The sequence below is a fragment of the Thunnus maccoyii genome, chromosome 8, assembly GCF_910596095.1.
Source record: "Thunnus maccoyii chromosome 8, fThuMac1.1, whole genome shotgun sequence".
Taxonomy (NCBI): Eukaryota; Metazoa; Chordata; class Actinopteri; order Scombriformes; family Scombridae; genus Thunnus; species Thunnus maccoyii.
The window spans coordinates 2,794,355-2,812,977 of NC_056540.1; the positions used below are offsets into that span (position 1 = coordinate 2,794,355).

The 18,623-nt window shown below is 39.7% G+C and overlaps 1 protein-coding gene across 1 annotated transcript; it reads right to left on the minus strand.

Moving 5' to 3' along the window:
• Positions 1–751: 751 nt before the first annotated feature.
• On the minus strand, positions 752–12,318 carry dnd1 (DND microRNA-mediated repression inhibitor 1). The gene is made up of 5 exons (XM_042419517.1): positions 12,215–12,318; positions 6,827–6,932; positions 3,061–3,386; positions 1,788–1,920; positions 752–1,555 (listed from the first exon to the last, which is right to left on the minus strand). Exons 1-5 carry the CDS (start codon positions 12,236–12,238, stop codon positions 999–1,001), a joined length of 1,146 nt encoding a protein of 381 aa, XP_042275451.1. The 5' UTR covers positions 12,239–12,318; the 3' UTR covers positions 752–998.
• Between the last annotated feature and the right edge of the window lie 6,305 nt (positions 12,319–18,623).

Consider the following 18,623-nt stretch of genomic DNA (forward strand, 5'->3'; position numbering starts at 1 on the left):
ACACAACTTGTATTAGCATGTATAAGTTTAACAAGGAAAGCAAGCATGACTGTCACTATAATGCATTACCTATATCTATGTGTTAGATCTTCTACAGTGATTTTTAATCAATTAAATTGATGAAATCTAATATCTCAAGGGTTGTAAAAACCTTCCAAAAATCCCAAATCATACTGACATGAATGTGAGTGGATGAAATATTAGGACCATTGAGGCACTGTGAAACTTTCTTCATCTGCTGCCTAATAAACTGACACCAGTGTCAGTCATTTGTAGTAAATGGACTAGGTGTAAAAGGATCATGCAGCAGACCAATTAAGCTGAGACAGTTTTGTCCCAGTATAGGAGAGATTCTAGCTGACAACGAGCAGTGCAGGGGGGCATGGTGATCACTGACACTATTACATACCAATTAATGGAGTGTGGTCTATTCCTTCATAATAGTTGTGTTGTAATGCATATATTTACCCTCTAGTGGCAAAATGAGGAAACCCCTGAAGCTGCTTCCAAGACATTACTGAGATTCCTGCAGTCACATTAAGAGCATCCATGCACTACATCAACCTTCTTCAGCACCACTTAACTCACATATTAATCCAAACACTGTTCTCACATGTTACTGACCAGGGTGGATCTGTCACATCTCTGACTTCCTGTTGGAAATCCCTACTCTATGTAAGTGCTCATTAATAAGTCATCTTTATAAAGAGTTTCCATCCATACATTTACACAAAGTAACACCACCATCACATTTTCTTTTCAAATCTCATTTAATTAAAATGAGGAACCAATCCAACAGTAACAGACTATAAAAAGCATGCATAAAACAAACCATGCAAATTCAAACAAGACAAACAAGTCTAATAAAAAAAACATGCATAAATAAACAAACTACATGTAAGATATAGCTTTTTTTTTTAAGGATAACTGACAAAACAAACAGAGCCTGCAACAGTACAGCGAGGAGGAGGTGGACTGTATGTCACCTGATGAGCTCATCAGTGGGAGAACTGCTTGTTGTAAACAGACTGCAGGACCTTCTGGGCTGCAGCCTGCTGAGCCTCCTCCAGCATGTTGGTGGCTGTGGGTCCCGGTAAGATCATGACCAGCCCTTTGAAGGCCATGGTTATCCCGGGGATGCACACCTTAAAGGTAAAGCAGAGGAATCCATCTGGCCCAGTGTGGCTGTAGTATATCTCATAGAGCGGCTGGCCGACCCCAGTCGCCTCACACATTTTGTGGAGGAGCATTACTGGAGATCCTGAGAATGCAGAAGACAGATGCTCCTGGTAGGTGGAGGAGCAGGGAGGGTGAGGGTGAGGGTGCTGGGGAGCAGTGGGTCCTCCCACTGCTCTGCAGAAACCTGGGGGCATGGATGGAGGGCGGATCAGGCGAGGAGGCAGGACTGAGGGCTGCGGGGAGTTCAGGATGTGGCGCGGCGGCTTCAGGGGTGATGGCAGGAGGCTTTTAGAGGGCTGCTGTGGGTCGTCCGGACTCAGCTTCACTGATGACTGCCACTTGACTGAGACGCTCAATGCAAACTGCTTCTTGAACACTGCAGACAGAGAGGTGAGGAAGCACAGCAGTGACGATCAGAGCTGTTTTCTAAAGAAGCTGAGAATGGATGTAATACATTAAAAAAAAAAAAAAGTTGAACATCTTGAGATCCCAATTTAAATGTATATATCATACATAGATCTAATTTTGAGAAAGAGCAATGGCAGAAGCTTTTAATGCAGTCAGTGGTAAGACAAGTGCATTACTGCACACTGTCAGAGCTCCCCTACCTTCCACCAGCGTCTTCTTGGCCATGGAGGCAGCATGGTGGGATGAAAAGGCGACTATAGCCAACACCCCCTCTATACCAGGCCCAGCCTTCAGAGACACTCTCTGCACCTCCTCTGTCAGTCCCCGCAGCACCTGCGAGCCCCAGTGTAACCATGAGTTCAATTTTGACTTAACAAAAGTCTTAATAGAGAACACAAGAAATAAAAATTGAAAGCCTTTTTAAATCTTTCTATTTTTACATATCAGTAAGAAAACTTAAATGCATTAAAATACACTCACCAAGTAACAGCTGTGCAATCTAATGTAATCCAATACAACTGCTCTGACATAAATTCTACTTTTATGAAGCTTATACATTTTCAGTTTTTGTTGACAATGTAAGAAAGGTGATAATTCTACTTTATGTTTATTATTGAGGTCGTAGTGGGTGGTGGTGGTGTACTGGAGTTCATTAGATTGAAAAGTGTTCCTAATATTTTGCCACCCTCATGTATGTTAATGAGACAAAATATTGGGAAAATCTAATTGCAAGTGCTACTAGTTTGTCTGAGAACATGGATAGTAAACCCCAGGAACATGCTTCATGTTTCCAGAAAAAAAGATGGCATTGGGTAACAAAAGCTGGTGGAACAGCAGCAGACCTGGAGGTGATTTATCACAAAGCCTTCGATGTTAGCATCCACACTGCTGCTTTCAGCTCTGGCTGATAACAGCTCCTGAAGTTGCTAACAACCCTACCCATACCATTTCCTCTTAATGCTATTTCCTGTCCATTGTACAGATACATTTCACCTGGTCAGTAGGCCTTTTTCACAGCAGCCATTTTGACTCGTCACAGTAGGAAAAGCACAGGTGGAAATAATAACATTAAGGATGACTGTTTTATTTAGATTTCCCAGCAAGCCATGACACAGTGACAGTGAGCCAGCATGCACAGTATGAGGGCCCTGAAACCTGCACATGAAACAAGAATGCAGCCATGATTCATGTTATCAATGACACCTGTGCTTTACCTGGTCTGACATGTTAAAAAGTCTATTCTGGTCCACCTGTGTGGGTGGAACGTGCAGATGCACATACATGAATACTGAAATGTTTTAATTACAAATTATACTTATACCTCTGTAAAAACTATGTGCTTCAATCTGTTCTATTAATGCCTCGATATGATAGCAGATTTATAGAGAATCTGTTTTGAAAATGAATTCCACTGTTTTCTTTCAAACAGGTTTTCTCATGCTACCACAAAGACAGTCCACCCTGCTGTCGTACCTGCAGTAGCTCCTCTGGCTTGGTGGTGGCCGGCAGATCTCCGACACAGAGGTGTCTCTTCTCTGTGCTACGGCGGACACTGAGGCGAAAGCCGGGCTCCAACATATGACCGTGCAACATGCGGATGGCGTCAGAAGCTACAGCTGCAGAGCCGTATTTGGCGTAGGCGAAGCCGCGGTTCTGGCCGCTGAAGTTCATCATGAGCCTGAACTCCCAGAGCGCCCCCACGGAGCTGAACAGTGGAATCAGGAGGTCCTCATAGGCGTCCCGCGGGATCTGGCTGATGAACACCTCACAGCGGGCTCCTGGGGTGGGACCAGTCCACACTGGCAGCACAATGAAAGGAGAGGGGAGTGGGTGATGACACCTGATTATATCCTATCACAAGAAATCATCGGCGAGGACGAGTAAAAAATGCAACTATTTTACAAACAATTCATTTATGCAGCAGTCAGCGTTTGAAATAATGTAAAGTGAGACTGACTTCATTTTATTGATTGAATATGCTGTATAACTGTAAATAAGGCTAAATTCTGAATTTACAGTGGACTCAACAATTTTTTTACGCAAAATGATGATTGTGATTCTTCTTCACTGCATCAGTTTACTGCTTTGTTGTGTAGTAACAACAAATTTTGTTTCTCTTCACCATCAAACCTTATATATTTAAATAATGTCTAAGTTAAATCATCAGTAATCATCAGTAAGATGCAGTGAATACAGTTACGCATACAACGTTGAAGTTATACTACTGTAATTAATTATGTTGCAATGCTGCTGGCCTGGTAATCATGTTAAAATAAGACTTGCTAGCACTGATTCAGTAAATATGAAGTGTCTGACAACTGAACATGTGATTTAATGTTTCATAATTTGTATGTATGAACAGCATCTCATGTTTAAAAGTAAGAATTTAGTAAGTCATGTTGGCTTGCCTAAGATACCTAAGAGCTGTTCCTTTATTACAACAAACACCAGTGTAGTTTAAAAATACCGCTGCAGCTAATTGAATAATTGATTAAGTTTGATTTAGGTGATGAGCAATCTCTACTGTCAGTCTAAGACATTTTACATGACATGTCAGAGTAGGAAAAGCACAGGTTTATATAATAACATAAATAACGACGGCTCAATTTCATTTATCTGCTTCAGTTTCATTCTGCATGTTGGCTCACTGTCACACTGTCTGACTTACTGGGACACTTGAATACACAACTGTTAATGGTATTAGTAACAGTTGTGCTTCTACTATGATAAGTCTAAAGCTGTATCCCAATTCCATACTACATACTGACAGCATAGAGTACATTATATATACTAATCTTCATAGTATACAATAGAACAGCAAAATGTTATTTTTTTTTTAAGAATTCAATGTAGTCAATGTTCAATGTCAATGAATTGTTCTGTTTTCAGTGGTGTTGCTGGAGCTGTTTCACCACCATCTCCTATTACTTTTTTGTCCAGCTGTGAGTAGCTCATCCATTTCCTTTCCATTGTGGGAGAATAACGTCCATCAACAGTGTAGTGTAGTATGGATTTAGGACACAGCTGTGGAGAAGGTCTGTGTCTGCACCTTAATCAAACCTCATCATTGGTGATATCAGATCCAGCTAGAGAAAAGTTGAGAGTAAAGATGTCTCTTGAAGACACACACTCACAGCTTTTCATTCAGTGTGGTAACATTATACTGGATGTAATAATAGTATATTGGTAACAACAGAAGTAACTTTAAACAGATGTTGGTTGTGCTTCCAAGGAAGCACCATAGCCAGAGATCAAACTGTAACCACAGTGTTTGTACAAGTGCCACTTACTCTCATTAGTTTACAATTAAAAAGGATTACTTCCTCTGCTGTTCACTACTACTACTGACTGAGGCCCAAGTGGCCCTGTCAAAATAAAAGTAAAAAACAACAACCCCCCCCCCCAAAAAACCTACAACTTCTATCCCTTAATCTTTAAAAATGTTTTTATTTAATCTGCACATTTTTGTTCTAAGGAAATGATCACAAATAAAGTGTCTAACATAAATTAGCTGCAATAATGTCTGTCCCACCGAAATGGTTTCTGCCTACAGATAACCGATACCCCCTGCCGGTGTGGATAAGGTACCGACAGACGACAGCCCTCTACCTCTGACCTAGGTATCGAACGTAGTTCCCAAAACCTACATACACGACCACTCAAGCCTTGCTTAGGGAACCAAATTCAGTCTGGCTTCTATAATCACCAGCTGTTGTTGAACCACTACCAACAGGCCTATTTAGTCAGGAATCCTGACAGCCTGGGTCACAACGAAATGTATAGGTGCAAATAGGTGTTGGAATTTTGAAAGTACTCCAAGATGGCCTTCTAACAGGAGGAGGCCCACTCTGTCAGTCAAGGGCAGTCATTTTAAAACTCTACAACTTCCTCTTATTTGTATTACCACATATCATCTATCTCCAGGACATCTATCAGTTTCATGCTGATGTTACATGTCTCTTACATCAGACTACATGGAACTTTTGAACTTCTTATTCACATTTGAGATTAAAATATAGGGATGTCTGCTAGGTGCAGAATACACAGGTTCTCCTTCGCCTCAGATTATCTGACAGTTGCCTAAGTTTTTAATGTTTGTTTGTGTTTGTTTGCCATTCTTGATGGTTCAGATGTAGTTCTGTACACGTTGCACAAATTGTGTAAATCCTCCACAAATGGTGCAAGACATTAAATTAATTTGTCACTAATTAAAATTAAATTAAATGGTCAGAAGTAGGCTTGAGTAGTTTGTCTCAGCCACATATAGTGGAACTTTCAACACCACATAAAAACATGGTGCATAACTCATGATTTTGAAGCATTAGAGGCAGTGACATATTTCATAACTTTTACTTTAAAAAGTCATGAACAAGTACAAAAAGGCAGTGCAGCATAGAGTCTGGAAAGCTCTGAGCAGTACAGGTTAAAAAGGATTTGAAGGAGTGGACACTGCATTGAAAGTAGTGAATAACTGCCCTACAACAGTTTCCTACTCTGTAAGTGAGGGACAATTCATCCTTTTCAGTTCAATCGTGATCAAAGCACAAAATGTTTCCTTCAGTAGCCAGTCAGTGGAGCTCTGTGGAGGCACTGGTGCAGAAACAGCACTGGTTACAGGCTGTATCACTGTAAGATTTCTCTTAAGGTGTTTGGACTGTTACTACTTCATAATACACTTACAATATAAGTGATGGGGGACAAAATCCACAGTCCTCCTCCTGTGCAAAAATGTATTTAAAAGTTTATCTGAAGCTAATATGAAGCTTCATTCAACCAAATGAGTCAAATCAAGTAGATATCTTTCAACGTGTCAGTCTTTTTAGTGCCAAAATCCCTCTTTTTGTTACTATACTTCCCCTGCAGCTCTACAGGGAAACACTGTCTGAGGAAACACAAAGAGGGTATTTGATGCTAAAAAGACTAAATCTGGCAGATATCCACTTAATATGACTAACTCAGTCTGTTGAAGCCTCATATAAGCTTCACATCAACTTTTAAATGCATTTTTGCACACTGGAAGCACATTTGAAGGGGATCTTTTAGTAGCCAGTATGAACAGGAGGAGTGATTACAGTGAGGAAAACCTCTTTCACCGTTCATATGGACACCTGACTGTTGTTTTAAGACAGACTTTGAAAATTGTGAACCAGTCCTTTATTTTCCACATACAGTGTATTTGTATCTTGTAGTTTCATAGTCATGTGTAAAGGCAGTGCGTGGTGTTTGGAGGGAGTCTCACCCTCAGGTGGTCCTCCATACTTCCTCTGGCCGTTAACTTGAGTCAGCTTTGTGTTGGTTGTTTTCAGCCAGGTTTCCAGCGCCTGCACCCGCTCAAGGTTCAGCACCTGAGGTGGAAACAAAGTAGAAACAGCTCCTCGGTGACAGCACCTTTCTTACTAATGGGAAAGATCAGATCTTATGAAAAGGATTAGTGTCTGTACCTGCGTTTTAGAACAATTGACACAAATCACACAGACTTTGAGAGATTATAGTTACCAACAGCTGGGGTGTATATACTGTGATATTAAACTGAACATCACCCTGTTGCCTTTTCCAGGTCTTAAAGGCTGCAAAGTGATTCTATTTTTCAATTCAATTCAATTTTATTTATATAGCGCCAAATCACAATCACACAATCACATGGAGCAGGTCTAGACCATAGTCTTTAATTTACAGAGAGAGAGACCCAACAATTCCCCCATGAGCAGCACTTGGCAACAGCGTTAAGGAAAAACTCCCCTTTAACGGGAGGAAACCTCAAGCAGAACCTGGCTCTAGGTGGGCGGCCATCTGCTTTGACCAGTTGGGTTGAGAGAAAGAGAAGGGGGGTGGGGGGTGAGGAGGACACAGAGAAGCAGAACAGCAACAACAACAACAACAATAGATACATGACTAGCAGCAACAAATGGCAACAACAGGAGGAACAGCTGGTGAAGGACAGAAGAAGGACATCAACACATCAGCATGGTTTATGGGGTTTCCTGCAGATGCGAAGGCACAAAGAACTCCGGGGAAGAAGTCAAGTAGTAACATGCATTAATGGTAAAAGAATACATACAGATGGAGAAGAGGATAGAGAGAGGAACTCAGTGCATCATGGGAAGTCCCCCAGCAGTCTAGGCCTATAGCAGCATAACTAAGGGCTGGTCCAAGGCGAGCTTGGTCGGCCTCAACTATAAGCTTTATCAAAAAGGAAAGTTTTAAACCGACTCTTAAATGGAGAGAGGGTGTCTGCCTCCTGGACCGAATTGGGAAGATGGTTCCTCAAGAGAGGAGCCTGATAGCTGAAGGCTCTGCCTCCCATTCTACTTTTGGTGACTGTAGGAACCACCAGTAAACCTGCATTCTGGGAGCGCAGTGTTTCAGTGGGGTAATAGGGTACTATGAGCTCTTTGAGCTATAATGGTGCCTGACCATTAAGAGCTTTGTATGTGAGGATAAGGATTTAAATTCAATTCTTTATTTTACTGGAAGCCAATGCAGCGAAGCTAAGATGGGGGAAATATGATCTCTTTTTCTAGTTTTAGTCAGAATACATGCAGCTGCATTCTGGACCAGCTGGAGAGTCTTTAGAGACTTGTTAGGGCTGCCTGATAATAATGAGTTGCAATAATCCAGCCTAGAAGTAACAAATGCGTGGACTATTTTTTCTGCATCTTGTTGAGACAGGATGAGCCTGATTTTTGCAATATTACGTAAGTGAAAAAAGGCAGTCCTTGAAATTTGTTTTATGTGGGAGTTGAAGGAGATATCCTGATCCAAAAGAACTCCCAGATTCCTTTAGGTGGTGTTGGAGGCCAGGGTAATGCCATCCAGAGTAGCTATATCATTAGATAATGTGTTTCTAAGGTGTTTAGGGTCATCCAGGTCTTTATGTCCTTAAGGTATGCTTGGAGTTTGTTTAACTGATTGGTTTCATCTAGCTTCACTGATAGATATATTTGGGTATCATCTGCATAGCAATGAAAATTTATGGAGAGTTTCTGAATAATATTACATAAAGGAAGCATATACAAGGTGAATAGTATTGGTCCAAGAACAGAACCTTGTGGAACTCTGTGTCTAACTTTTGCTTTCATGGAGGATTCATCATTATCATGTACAAACTGAAATCGATCTGATAAATAGGACTTGAACCAGCTTAAAGCAGTTCCTTTAATGCCAATTAAATGTTCCAGTCTCTGTAATAGGATTTGATGATCAAATGTGTCAAATGCAGCACTAAGATCTAACAGGACAAGTACAGACACAAGCCCTTTGTCTCATGCAGGCAGGAGGTCATTTGTGACCTTCACCAGTGCTGTCTCTGTGCTATGATGCGCTCTAAATCCTGACTGAAAATCTTCAAATAAACTATTGTTATCTAGAAGGTCACATAACGGCAACTGCTTTCTCAAGGATCTAAGAGAGAAAGGGAAGGTTAGATATGGGTGTATAGTTGGCTAAGATGCCTGAATCGAGAGTAGGCTTCTTAAGAAGAGGTTTAATTACAGCTACTTTAAAGGACTGTGGTACATAGCCTGTTACTAAAGACAGATTGATCATATTTAGTAAGGAAGTGCTAATTAAGGTTAAGACTTCCTTTAGCAGCCTAGTTGGGATGGGGTCTAAGAAACAGGTTGACGGTTTGGATGAAGAAATTGTTGAAGTTAGTTCAGGAAGGCCAATTGGAGAAAAACAGTCCAAACATATGTCAGGTTTCACAGCTGCTTCTAAGGTTCCTGTGTTTGTGGATAAATCCGTGCCTGTTGAGGGCAGAGAGTGTTGAATTTTGTCTCTAGTTGTTAGAATTTTATCATTAAAGAAGCTCATGAAGTCATTACTACCAAGAGCCATTGAGTTATGACTCTTTGTCAGCTTGGCCAAAGTGCTGAAAAGAAACCTAGGGCTGTTTTTATTCTCCTCTATTAATGATGAGTAACAGGCAGCTCTGGCATTACAGAGGGCCTTCCTATATGTTTTAAGACTATCTTGCCAGGTTAAGCGAGATTCTTCTCGTTAGGTGGAGCACCAAATCCTTCCCAATTTTCACGATATTTGCTTTAATTTGCGGGTTGGGTGTTAAACCATGGAGCTAACCTCTTATATTTTATTATTTTCCTTTTTAAGGGGGCGATGGAGTTGAGTGTGATTTGCAGTGAGCCTGCAGCACTATCAACAAGATTATCAATTTGGGAGGGACTAAAATCAGCATAGGAGTCCTCTGAAGTATTGAGACATAGCACTGAATTCAGCACTGATGGAATTGCTTCCTTAAATTTAGCTACAACACTTTCACATAGACATCTAGTGAAGGCATTTTTGTCTAATGGCGTGTAATCCAGTAATAGGAATTCAAAAGTTATCAAGTAATGGTCTGATAAAATGGGGTTTTGTGGAAAAACTATCCAATGTTCAATTTCGATGCCGTAAATCAGCACAAGATCAAGGGTGTGATTATGACAGTGAGTGGGTTTATTTACACTCTGAGAGAAGCCAATTGAGTCTAATAATGAGATAAAGGCAGTGCTGAGACTATCATTTTCAACGTCCACATGATTATTAAAGTCACCTACTATAATTACTTTATCTGTACTAAGTTTGATAAAAACTTCTGAGCTTATTAGACTGTTCTGCCTGAGTGAAATAAGCAGACTTACATCTCATACAATCAAACAAACAAACAGAAACCTTCATGCATTGTAAGGGAATCCAATAGCACAGTCCAGTATTAAGTGATACTTGCTGTCTAGCATTGCATCATTTTCAGAAAACAAACACACATTAGATTACTAGAGGAGGCAAACATCACCACAAGTTCAAAGGTTGAGAGCCAACAACAACAAAAACATATTGCTGTTCATTCTCTCAAGTATGATAGTGTGTCCCATTACCCACCACTGCAGAACTGAGCACTTAGGAGTGCTTTCACACACCACCAGGTGATAGGAAATTGTGCCCAACATATAAAAATGCAAAAACAAGCAGTACACTTGAACAACACTTTGTGCACACTTTTTCTTATACCACTTTGAAGCGATGTTCACAGCAAGTGTATCCCACATTTCACCACCGTATAACGCAACCATAATCAGGACTGACAGTAATCAACAGGCATGAAGACGGTGAAGTTTATGATATCTTGGATTCAGCATGAATATATTATGTCCAATTAGGAATGCAGCTGTGGTTTATTGATTAAGACATTGGCCATGAAACACAGTTTGAGTCCATGATAAAGACTTAAAAATTCCTCCCAAAAATACTTTTAAATTCTTATTTATGCTTCTACCTAATCTGAAAATGAAACCAAGACGTATCTGAGCTTAATTCAACCATGTGTTCGCCTCATTGTGTCCTCCTCACACACCTGTAGTCTCCACAGGCATTTGTGTGGCAGTTACTGGCAATACAAGTTATCAGTGACAGGGACAGACCTTTGCTTTTCATTATTAAATGTGGAGTTCATTTGCTTTTTGTGATGCTGAGTTTAAACTGAATGATTATCTAATTGTTATTTTATTATATTAATACATTTATTATTTGTATCTGTCTATTGAACCTTCAATAGAGCAACCATGTAAACGTTTTGGGGGGGTGAGGTTTAGTTTCCCTCCCCAAGTACACCAAACAGGGGCTGCCTGACAACTCTACTACAGCTCGTTGCCATAGAGTTCACTCTATGATAAAAAGTTGCAGTGGACAATATTTTACTGTAAAGTGATTCTGACATTTTATCTCTATGTAAATGAGAAGAAAAAATATTAGACACATCTTTCAATTTGATGAATTCCAACAAAAACATTTACTGCAGAGCTACTTTACTGCATTAAACTGAATCAGTATTTTTCTGCTTACTCATTGTACTGATGATATGTTTTTTTTTTCTTGTGTTAATATCTAGTGACAGACATTCATCTTCAAGTCATCATTACATTGACACTATTGGTATTCAGTTATAAATAGTTTCACATTACATTTAGTCTAAACCGCCCAACCCCAGTCACAACTATTCTCCAAAGCTCTGTAATTTATTTCCATTTAATTCAAGTGACTTAAAATGTGCTCAGCTGGATAACTGATAAATGAAACGTAATGGCTGCTTTTATTGGCGTCGTGAGACACTGTAGAAAAACTCAGAACTGAAACCCAACAACTAGGTGGTTTCAACAAAATAAGAAGAGGCCAAAGTTTCAAACATTTAAACAAACTACTGAAATGAACTGAAGTTAAAGTAAACATAGAAAAACGTTGGCGGGGGCTTCATTAATGTAACGAGTGGCAGGTGATTCAACCAAGCGACAGCTAGTGAAGGGTAGAAAAACAACAACAACAAAGCAAAACAACGTCAAACACGAGAAAACCTGAAACAAATATACAGTGTAAAGCACAGGCAGGCACGAGGACACCGCGGTGTTTGTTTATGAAGGGCTCGTGATGCTCCGACACTAACTGTAGCTAACCTATTGCTGGGTGGTCTCGCGCCGTCATTACTGATGCTGCCAGATTTTTCTGTTAGCGCGCCAATTTCCTTTCACTTCATTAACAACTGCATTGAATAACGAACACACACACACACACAAAAACGCACAAAAAAGTTGAATTTGAAAACTTCGTGATAACAAGTTGAAACATTTGGAAGAGTTACCTGGTTCCGCTTGTTTTCCATCATCTCCACAGTTGTTGTCCGCGCAGAGTGACGCCACTCTGTAGCGCGGCTCCGCACCTGGAGGGAGCCCACTATTGGTCAACTAATTAATGGCACGCCGCCATCACGGTCCACTCGTGCCAAACCCACCGAATCAGGACGTGAAGAATATGACCGTGACTGAATAGTTAAAGCAGTATGAACGTTAAAGTACTTGTTTACTGCGCATTTAGTTCAAATTAGAGCAAAAATAAACTCATAGGAACGAGTCCGCAACAGAAGCAGCCTTGTTGTGGCTACTTTATATGTGTATAGTCGTGCTACTGCCTGTTTTGGTGCCCTTGGCAAACTTTTACTCCTCTTGAAAAGAGATTGTAACAGTGAGATAAAACATGCTTGTTTGAAGGAAAGTGTCTTGTCAAACAAGACTATACCTCCAAAATCAGATAGGAGATACCGGATTCCAGTCTCTATCTCTTTTTTCCTTATAGATATTAATATTGTGCTCATATTTCTTGTATATTTCTTTAAAAAAACAAACAAACGTGTCTAGTCAACAAACTGACACCCAGTCATTAGATGACTGACAGTTCTCTGCTCTGCTCTGTTTTGTTTGTGTTTTTAAATTATAAATTTCACACTCCTATACACACATAGCTCTATAAATAAAGCATTACTAAGAAACACACAGGAAAAAAATAAAACACAGAAAAGGAATTAAAGACAGAAAACTAAAACAAATGGCAAAGAGGATCCAGAAAGTTCATGATCAATATACTGGTTCACTGAGCTGAGAGGCAGTAGTATTACAGAAGACAGAAATACTGAAAGGGCTGAAATGATTAGTCAGTTATCCTGACTCACATAGCTTTAATAAAATCATATCCAAACAAACCTTCTTTCATATATTCATATGGATTTTTCATACATGTTGCATACAAAGTACTTTTCGTGATAAATAAAAGGTTTTGCTGTATAGTAAAAACAGCTCTAAAGCCGCTTTTAAATTTCCAGTAATATTTCGTGAGTTTAGATCATCACTGTAGTTTATGTTCAACTCCACAAGGTGTCAGTGTTGCATCATGTCTGTTTCCCTGCAGTGTGGAAACTGGAGAGTTGGAAACTGTTGGATTCTCTCTCATGAAGCTAATGTCTCTAATATATCTTAATATCTTTTCTAATATCAAAAACCAAACTTATCTATCCAACAAACATTGAACTTCACCTCACCAAGGTTCTTGCTGCATATTCAACCAGTAAAAAATGTATTAGTGATATTACAGTTGTATTCTGGTTGGTATTTTATTGCTTTTAACCACAATGTTGCCATTTTTAAATTGCGATTACATCAATCTAAAAATGTCTGTTTACTTTGTACTTGGTCCGGTTGTATGATGTGAATAAAAATAATCTTATCAGAAAAGTATGTTAACATAGTAACACTGAGTCAGTCCATCAATTTACAGTGTTGTCCATCGATGCTCATCTGTCTTCATAGGTCGATTGAACTCTATACAGCATCTAGTAACTGTAACAGTGTGAAAGGGCTTCCTGTATGAAGAGATAACACCTCAAACATGAAAAGTGCTGTTATAGAAGGCTTCAGGTGTCAAGATGAATAGACCGGAAAGAAGGAACGCTGTCAAAGTAACACTTAGACACGATTTTGACCAATGACCAAAAAATAAAATAAAATAAAAAAATCAGTCATGTTGGATAGATCATAAATCAAATAAAATAGTTATGATACTTTAAAGCACAACAAGTACTGTATGTTTTCAGCACTATCACCCCTAACTTACTATATCACTCTTGTCATACTGTATGTATAATGTGCTTATGTTTGAGGTTTAACATGTATGACAAGAAAACAAATTAATATCACAACTTTCTACAATATGCATGTATCTGATAGTGATAAGAAGCCATTTTACAAACAAAACTTTCTTATACCTAAAAAAAGACACACAAGATACACTTAATTATATTTTATTATATTTATTTAATTTAAGAAGGAAAAATAGTAATGTTGAAAATCTGACCTGTGCTCAAAACTGTTTGTGGGCTACCAATTACACCAAACAATCAACTTGAAATCATAAAATACAGACAGTCAGACAGATACTGTACATATACAATTTCTCTTTTTTTATGGAATGCCTTGCATCTTTTGCTTTGGTTGGTGAAAGGAAATGAATATGTGTTTCATGTCTATGTGTGTTCACATTTGACTGAGTTATGACCAGTGGTGGAAAGTAACTGAATACATTTACTCAAATACTGTACTTAAGTACAATTTTGAGGTACTTGTACTTTACTTGAGTATTTCCAGTTTATGCTACCTTATACTTCACTCCACTACATTTCAGATGGAAATATTGTACTTTCTCCTCCACTACATTTGTTTGACAGCTTTAGTTACTTTTCAGATGATAATTTGACACAATGGATAATATAAGAAGCTTTTAAAATACAACACATTGTTAAAGATGAAACCAGTGGTTTCCAACCTTTTTGGCTTTTGACGTCTTACAAAAAGCAGTGTGTAGTCGGGGTCACATTTCACATGTCTATGAGTTGTTAACAGCTCCACCAAATAGTGATTTTTCCCTTTAAACTTCTCACATGCTTTCATTTCAATAAATGTTCAAATGATCCAATATTTCACCAAAATTTACCAAGACTAAACTAGTTAACTGTATATAAAGTAGTGAAACTAGCTCCACCTCCAGCAGCTACAACAGTAACATGCTGCTCTAACACTGATGCTTCACTATTAATAATATAATGATGTCATATATAATAATATATCAGTCAGAGGGACCAAACCACTACTTTTACTGCAATACTTTAACTACATCAAGCTCATAATACTTATGTACTTTTACTGCAATACTTTAACTACATCAAGCTCATAATACTTATGTACTTTTACTGTAATAGGATTTTTCATGCAGGACTTTTACTTGTAATGGAGTATTTTTACATTGCTGTATTGGTACTTTTACTTACTGTAAGTAAAGGATCTGAATACTTATTCCATCACTGTTTATGATTTTGACTCAAATTCACCTCACGCAGTATCTTTGCCTCACCTTCAACTCTCCCACGCCCCCCTGGGCAGGCTTTAGGCTTTGTTTTGCTGAATGTACATGTCTATTACAGACCATATCCTGTCATTTCCCCGTGGTTAAAATGCTGTCTTGAAGCATGAGTTAAATTACAGAGGAGCACAGTGAATATTTCATTCCTCACCTCCCCCTGTAATGTTAATCTTGTCTGAATGGGACTTTAGTTGAACTTGTCTCATGACACAGGCCTCTGGTCAGGTCGTCAGATTATCACAGAGCACACGATCAACCAAAAGCTTCATTGCAAAAAACACTTCACCTGGGCTAAATAGTGAGTGCAAACAGCAGAGGGTTGAAGGTTGAGGACATTTGTTTTCACTACAAAGACAAGTTTTCTCTCTGTGTGTCATGGTTAGGCAGGGTCTCTCTCTCATTCCTATTGTCTCCCACAGTTTTCCCCTCCCTTGTGCTTCTTCTTTGTCTCTGTTTGTGTGTGTGTGTGTGTTTCTCAGCCTGAGGGTGTGGCGATCCAGCTCACCTGCACACCTGCTGCTCATCCACTCATCAGAAGCCTGCAGTATTTAAACTCTGGTCCTGCACTCCATTCTTCACCAGATTGTTCTGTGTATTATGTGGTATAGACGCATTGGCCAACTTCCCCTGTCAAGAAGTTGTTCTCTTGTGTAGCGTTACCCTGGCTAATCCTCTGTTTACCTGGGCCTCAGGTTCATTGCCTCCAGCCCTCCCAGTCTGCCTGCTCAGCCCTGCGCCTCGTTTGTCTCCTGTGTCTGCCGAAGACTCTGTTCACTACCTGCCCTGGCTCAGCTACTGATACCACCGCCTGCCCCGCTTCACTGATCAGAATCTGTTACATCTACAACTTTACAATAAACTGCCTTTGTCTGAACTTTCAAAACGCCTCCATGTCTGAGCTCTACTCTTGGGTCCGGAATTATTGACATTTAAATATAACACTGTGTGCTGCCATGTGTGTTGTGCTGTCTGTCGAAGGATAAAGTACAGGTGTCTGGCAGGGATGGGAGACTGCTGCTTTGTCAGCGACACAAACATTATTTTCAGAGAGCGAAATGCTGCATTATACAGAGGCTTATAGGAAAGCAAAATGCTGCCATACTGCTGACTTTGATTTTCAGCAGAGCTATTTGTTTCAGTTATAGACCGTCTCTGTATTCTGTGCCTGTGAGTGTCTAGCCTGACTCTCTCTCTCACACACACACACACACAATACATGCTCATCTGATACAACAACCGGGACTGAGAAAAAGAGAAAGTCGTCATTCAACCTTTACTTTCAATATGTTGTGAGGAGAATATTGAATTGTTGTATTAAAAAATGGTACCCGATTAGATGATATGTTTAGGTAGTAGACCCTTAAAGGATGAGTCTAACATTTTGAGAAATCCTCTCTTTTGCTGTGTCACAGTCAGATGAGAAGATGAATGTCTGTTTCATCTCAGATAGGTGTAGCTTTAAAGGTGCAGTATGTAGAATTTAGTGGCATCTAGCAGAACAGAGTTGGCAGAAATGTGATATTCTTAAATATTTTTTAATTAGTGTTTATACCATGGTCTGGGTGATTACTCTTTTGTGATTGGTAAGAATGGTATTCCTCAGCCTTGGCATTGATTCTAGTCTCTGAACTCTTCTGGAGGGATGAACACCATTCTGCAAAAAGATATTCCTTCATTTGGGGTTTTGATGATGGTGGTGGAGAGTGCTGTCTAACATGTCAGTCCAAAATCTCCCATGGGTGTTCAATTGGGTTGAGATCTGGAGACTGTGAATGATTCACATCATTTTCATACTCATCAAACGGTTCAGTGAACCCTTGTGTCCTGTGAATTGGGGCATTGTCATCCTGGAAAAGACCACTCCCATCAGGATAGAAATGTTTCATCATAGTATAAAGGTGATGACTCAGAACAACTTTGTATTGATTAGCAGTGACCCCTCCCTCTAAGGGGACAAGTGGACCCAAACCATGCCAGCAAAATACCCCCCAAAGCATAACAGAGCCTCCAGACCCCCTCACTGTAGGAGTCAAGTATTCAGACCTGGACCAGTTTTTCCTTTAATTTGTCACCCATCTGTAGGTCAAATGTTGCAAGCCTCATGAAAACGGTCCTGTTAGTACACTGTTGCAATATATCTAGTTTGGCCTACAAACCTCTGCTGGCATTGGCATCAGCTGGATGTGGAGACCTCGACATCAGAAATAAATTAAATGAAAAAAAAACCTGAACATCTTATTTACAACACTAGTCCTTTAGTGCCTCATCCTCTGAACACCACAGGATGGCGACTGTAACACACAAGCTGCAAGAAGTACACTGCCCCTCTGAACTTACTGATACTTTGTATCACATAAGCAATCATCTCACATCCCATTCGCTATTCAACTCACTACGTCAGGCTGCAGCCGACAGTACACATGGCTTATCATTGGTTCATGAAAATCTTGATATTTATTTGGGGACAATGACATGGCTGGATAACTGGCTAGTCTTGTTGTTAAATATACTGTCAAATTATATTTACTGTTTGTCAACTGTACACAATGTTATTGACTTTGAATCTTGATAGCTTTCTGGCTCATAGCTGAGCCAAAGGGTTCTATGAGCTGAGCGGACTAGAAATATCTCCCGTTGACAAGTCATATCTAAGGTTCATCCTATATACTGGAGTAGTGAATGTTTCCATTGAATTAGAACCTTATGGGATGGTAATGATTGTTCCAAATATTAGTCAAACCCTCAGGGGTTACCAGGGAAACTGAGTTATGTTTTGTAAAAAAAAATACAACTAGATTTTGATTGCAAAATGCCGCATGAAAATATAAATTAATGGTCTTAATTTTTTTCTTTGGCAAGTAGTCATGGTATACGGAGGACAATGCTGTTTTAGGTGTCCATTATCAGGAATTGATGGATGACAGGGAGGCCAGAACCGTCTGATGCGTGGAGGAGGTTCAGGCATTATCCCTTATATAATACCCTGAAAATAAGAATTTTTTGTGTTTTCGTTTCCTTAGACTGAGCCCTTTATATCTACATAGGAAGTGGGTCCTCTTCCACAGAGGCCGCCATGTTGCACCACCATGTTTCTACAGTAGCCCAGAATGGACAAACCAAACACTGGCTCTAGAGAGGGTCTTTTGCGTTTTTTGTGAGTTTTGCATCCACTGTAGGTTCTCCTACACGCTTGGGAGGGGAAGGAAACTTTGTTTCTTGATTATGATACTTTATTCCTATTAGCACAATTTAGCAGTGCTCTGTGTTCCCAGTAAGCTAGCGTTAGCTTGGGTCCGAGGTAGCAG

Excerpts from the sequence above, each read along its gene's own strand:
- dnd1 (XM_042419517.1), bottom strand. The coding sequence starts at position 12,238 with ATGATGGAAAACAAGCGGAACCAG. Across the intron at positions 6,933-12,214 it reads TGGAAAACAAGCGGAACCAG|GTGCTGAACCTTGAGCGGGT; the intron begins GTAACTCTTCCA and ends TTTCCACCTCAG. Across the intron at positions 3,387-6,826 it reads GTATGGAGGACCACCTGAGG|TGTGGACTGGTCCCACCCCA; the intron begins GTGAGACTCCCT and ends TTGTGCTGCCAG.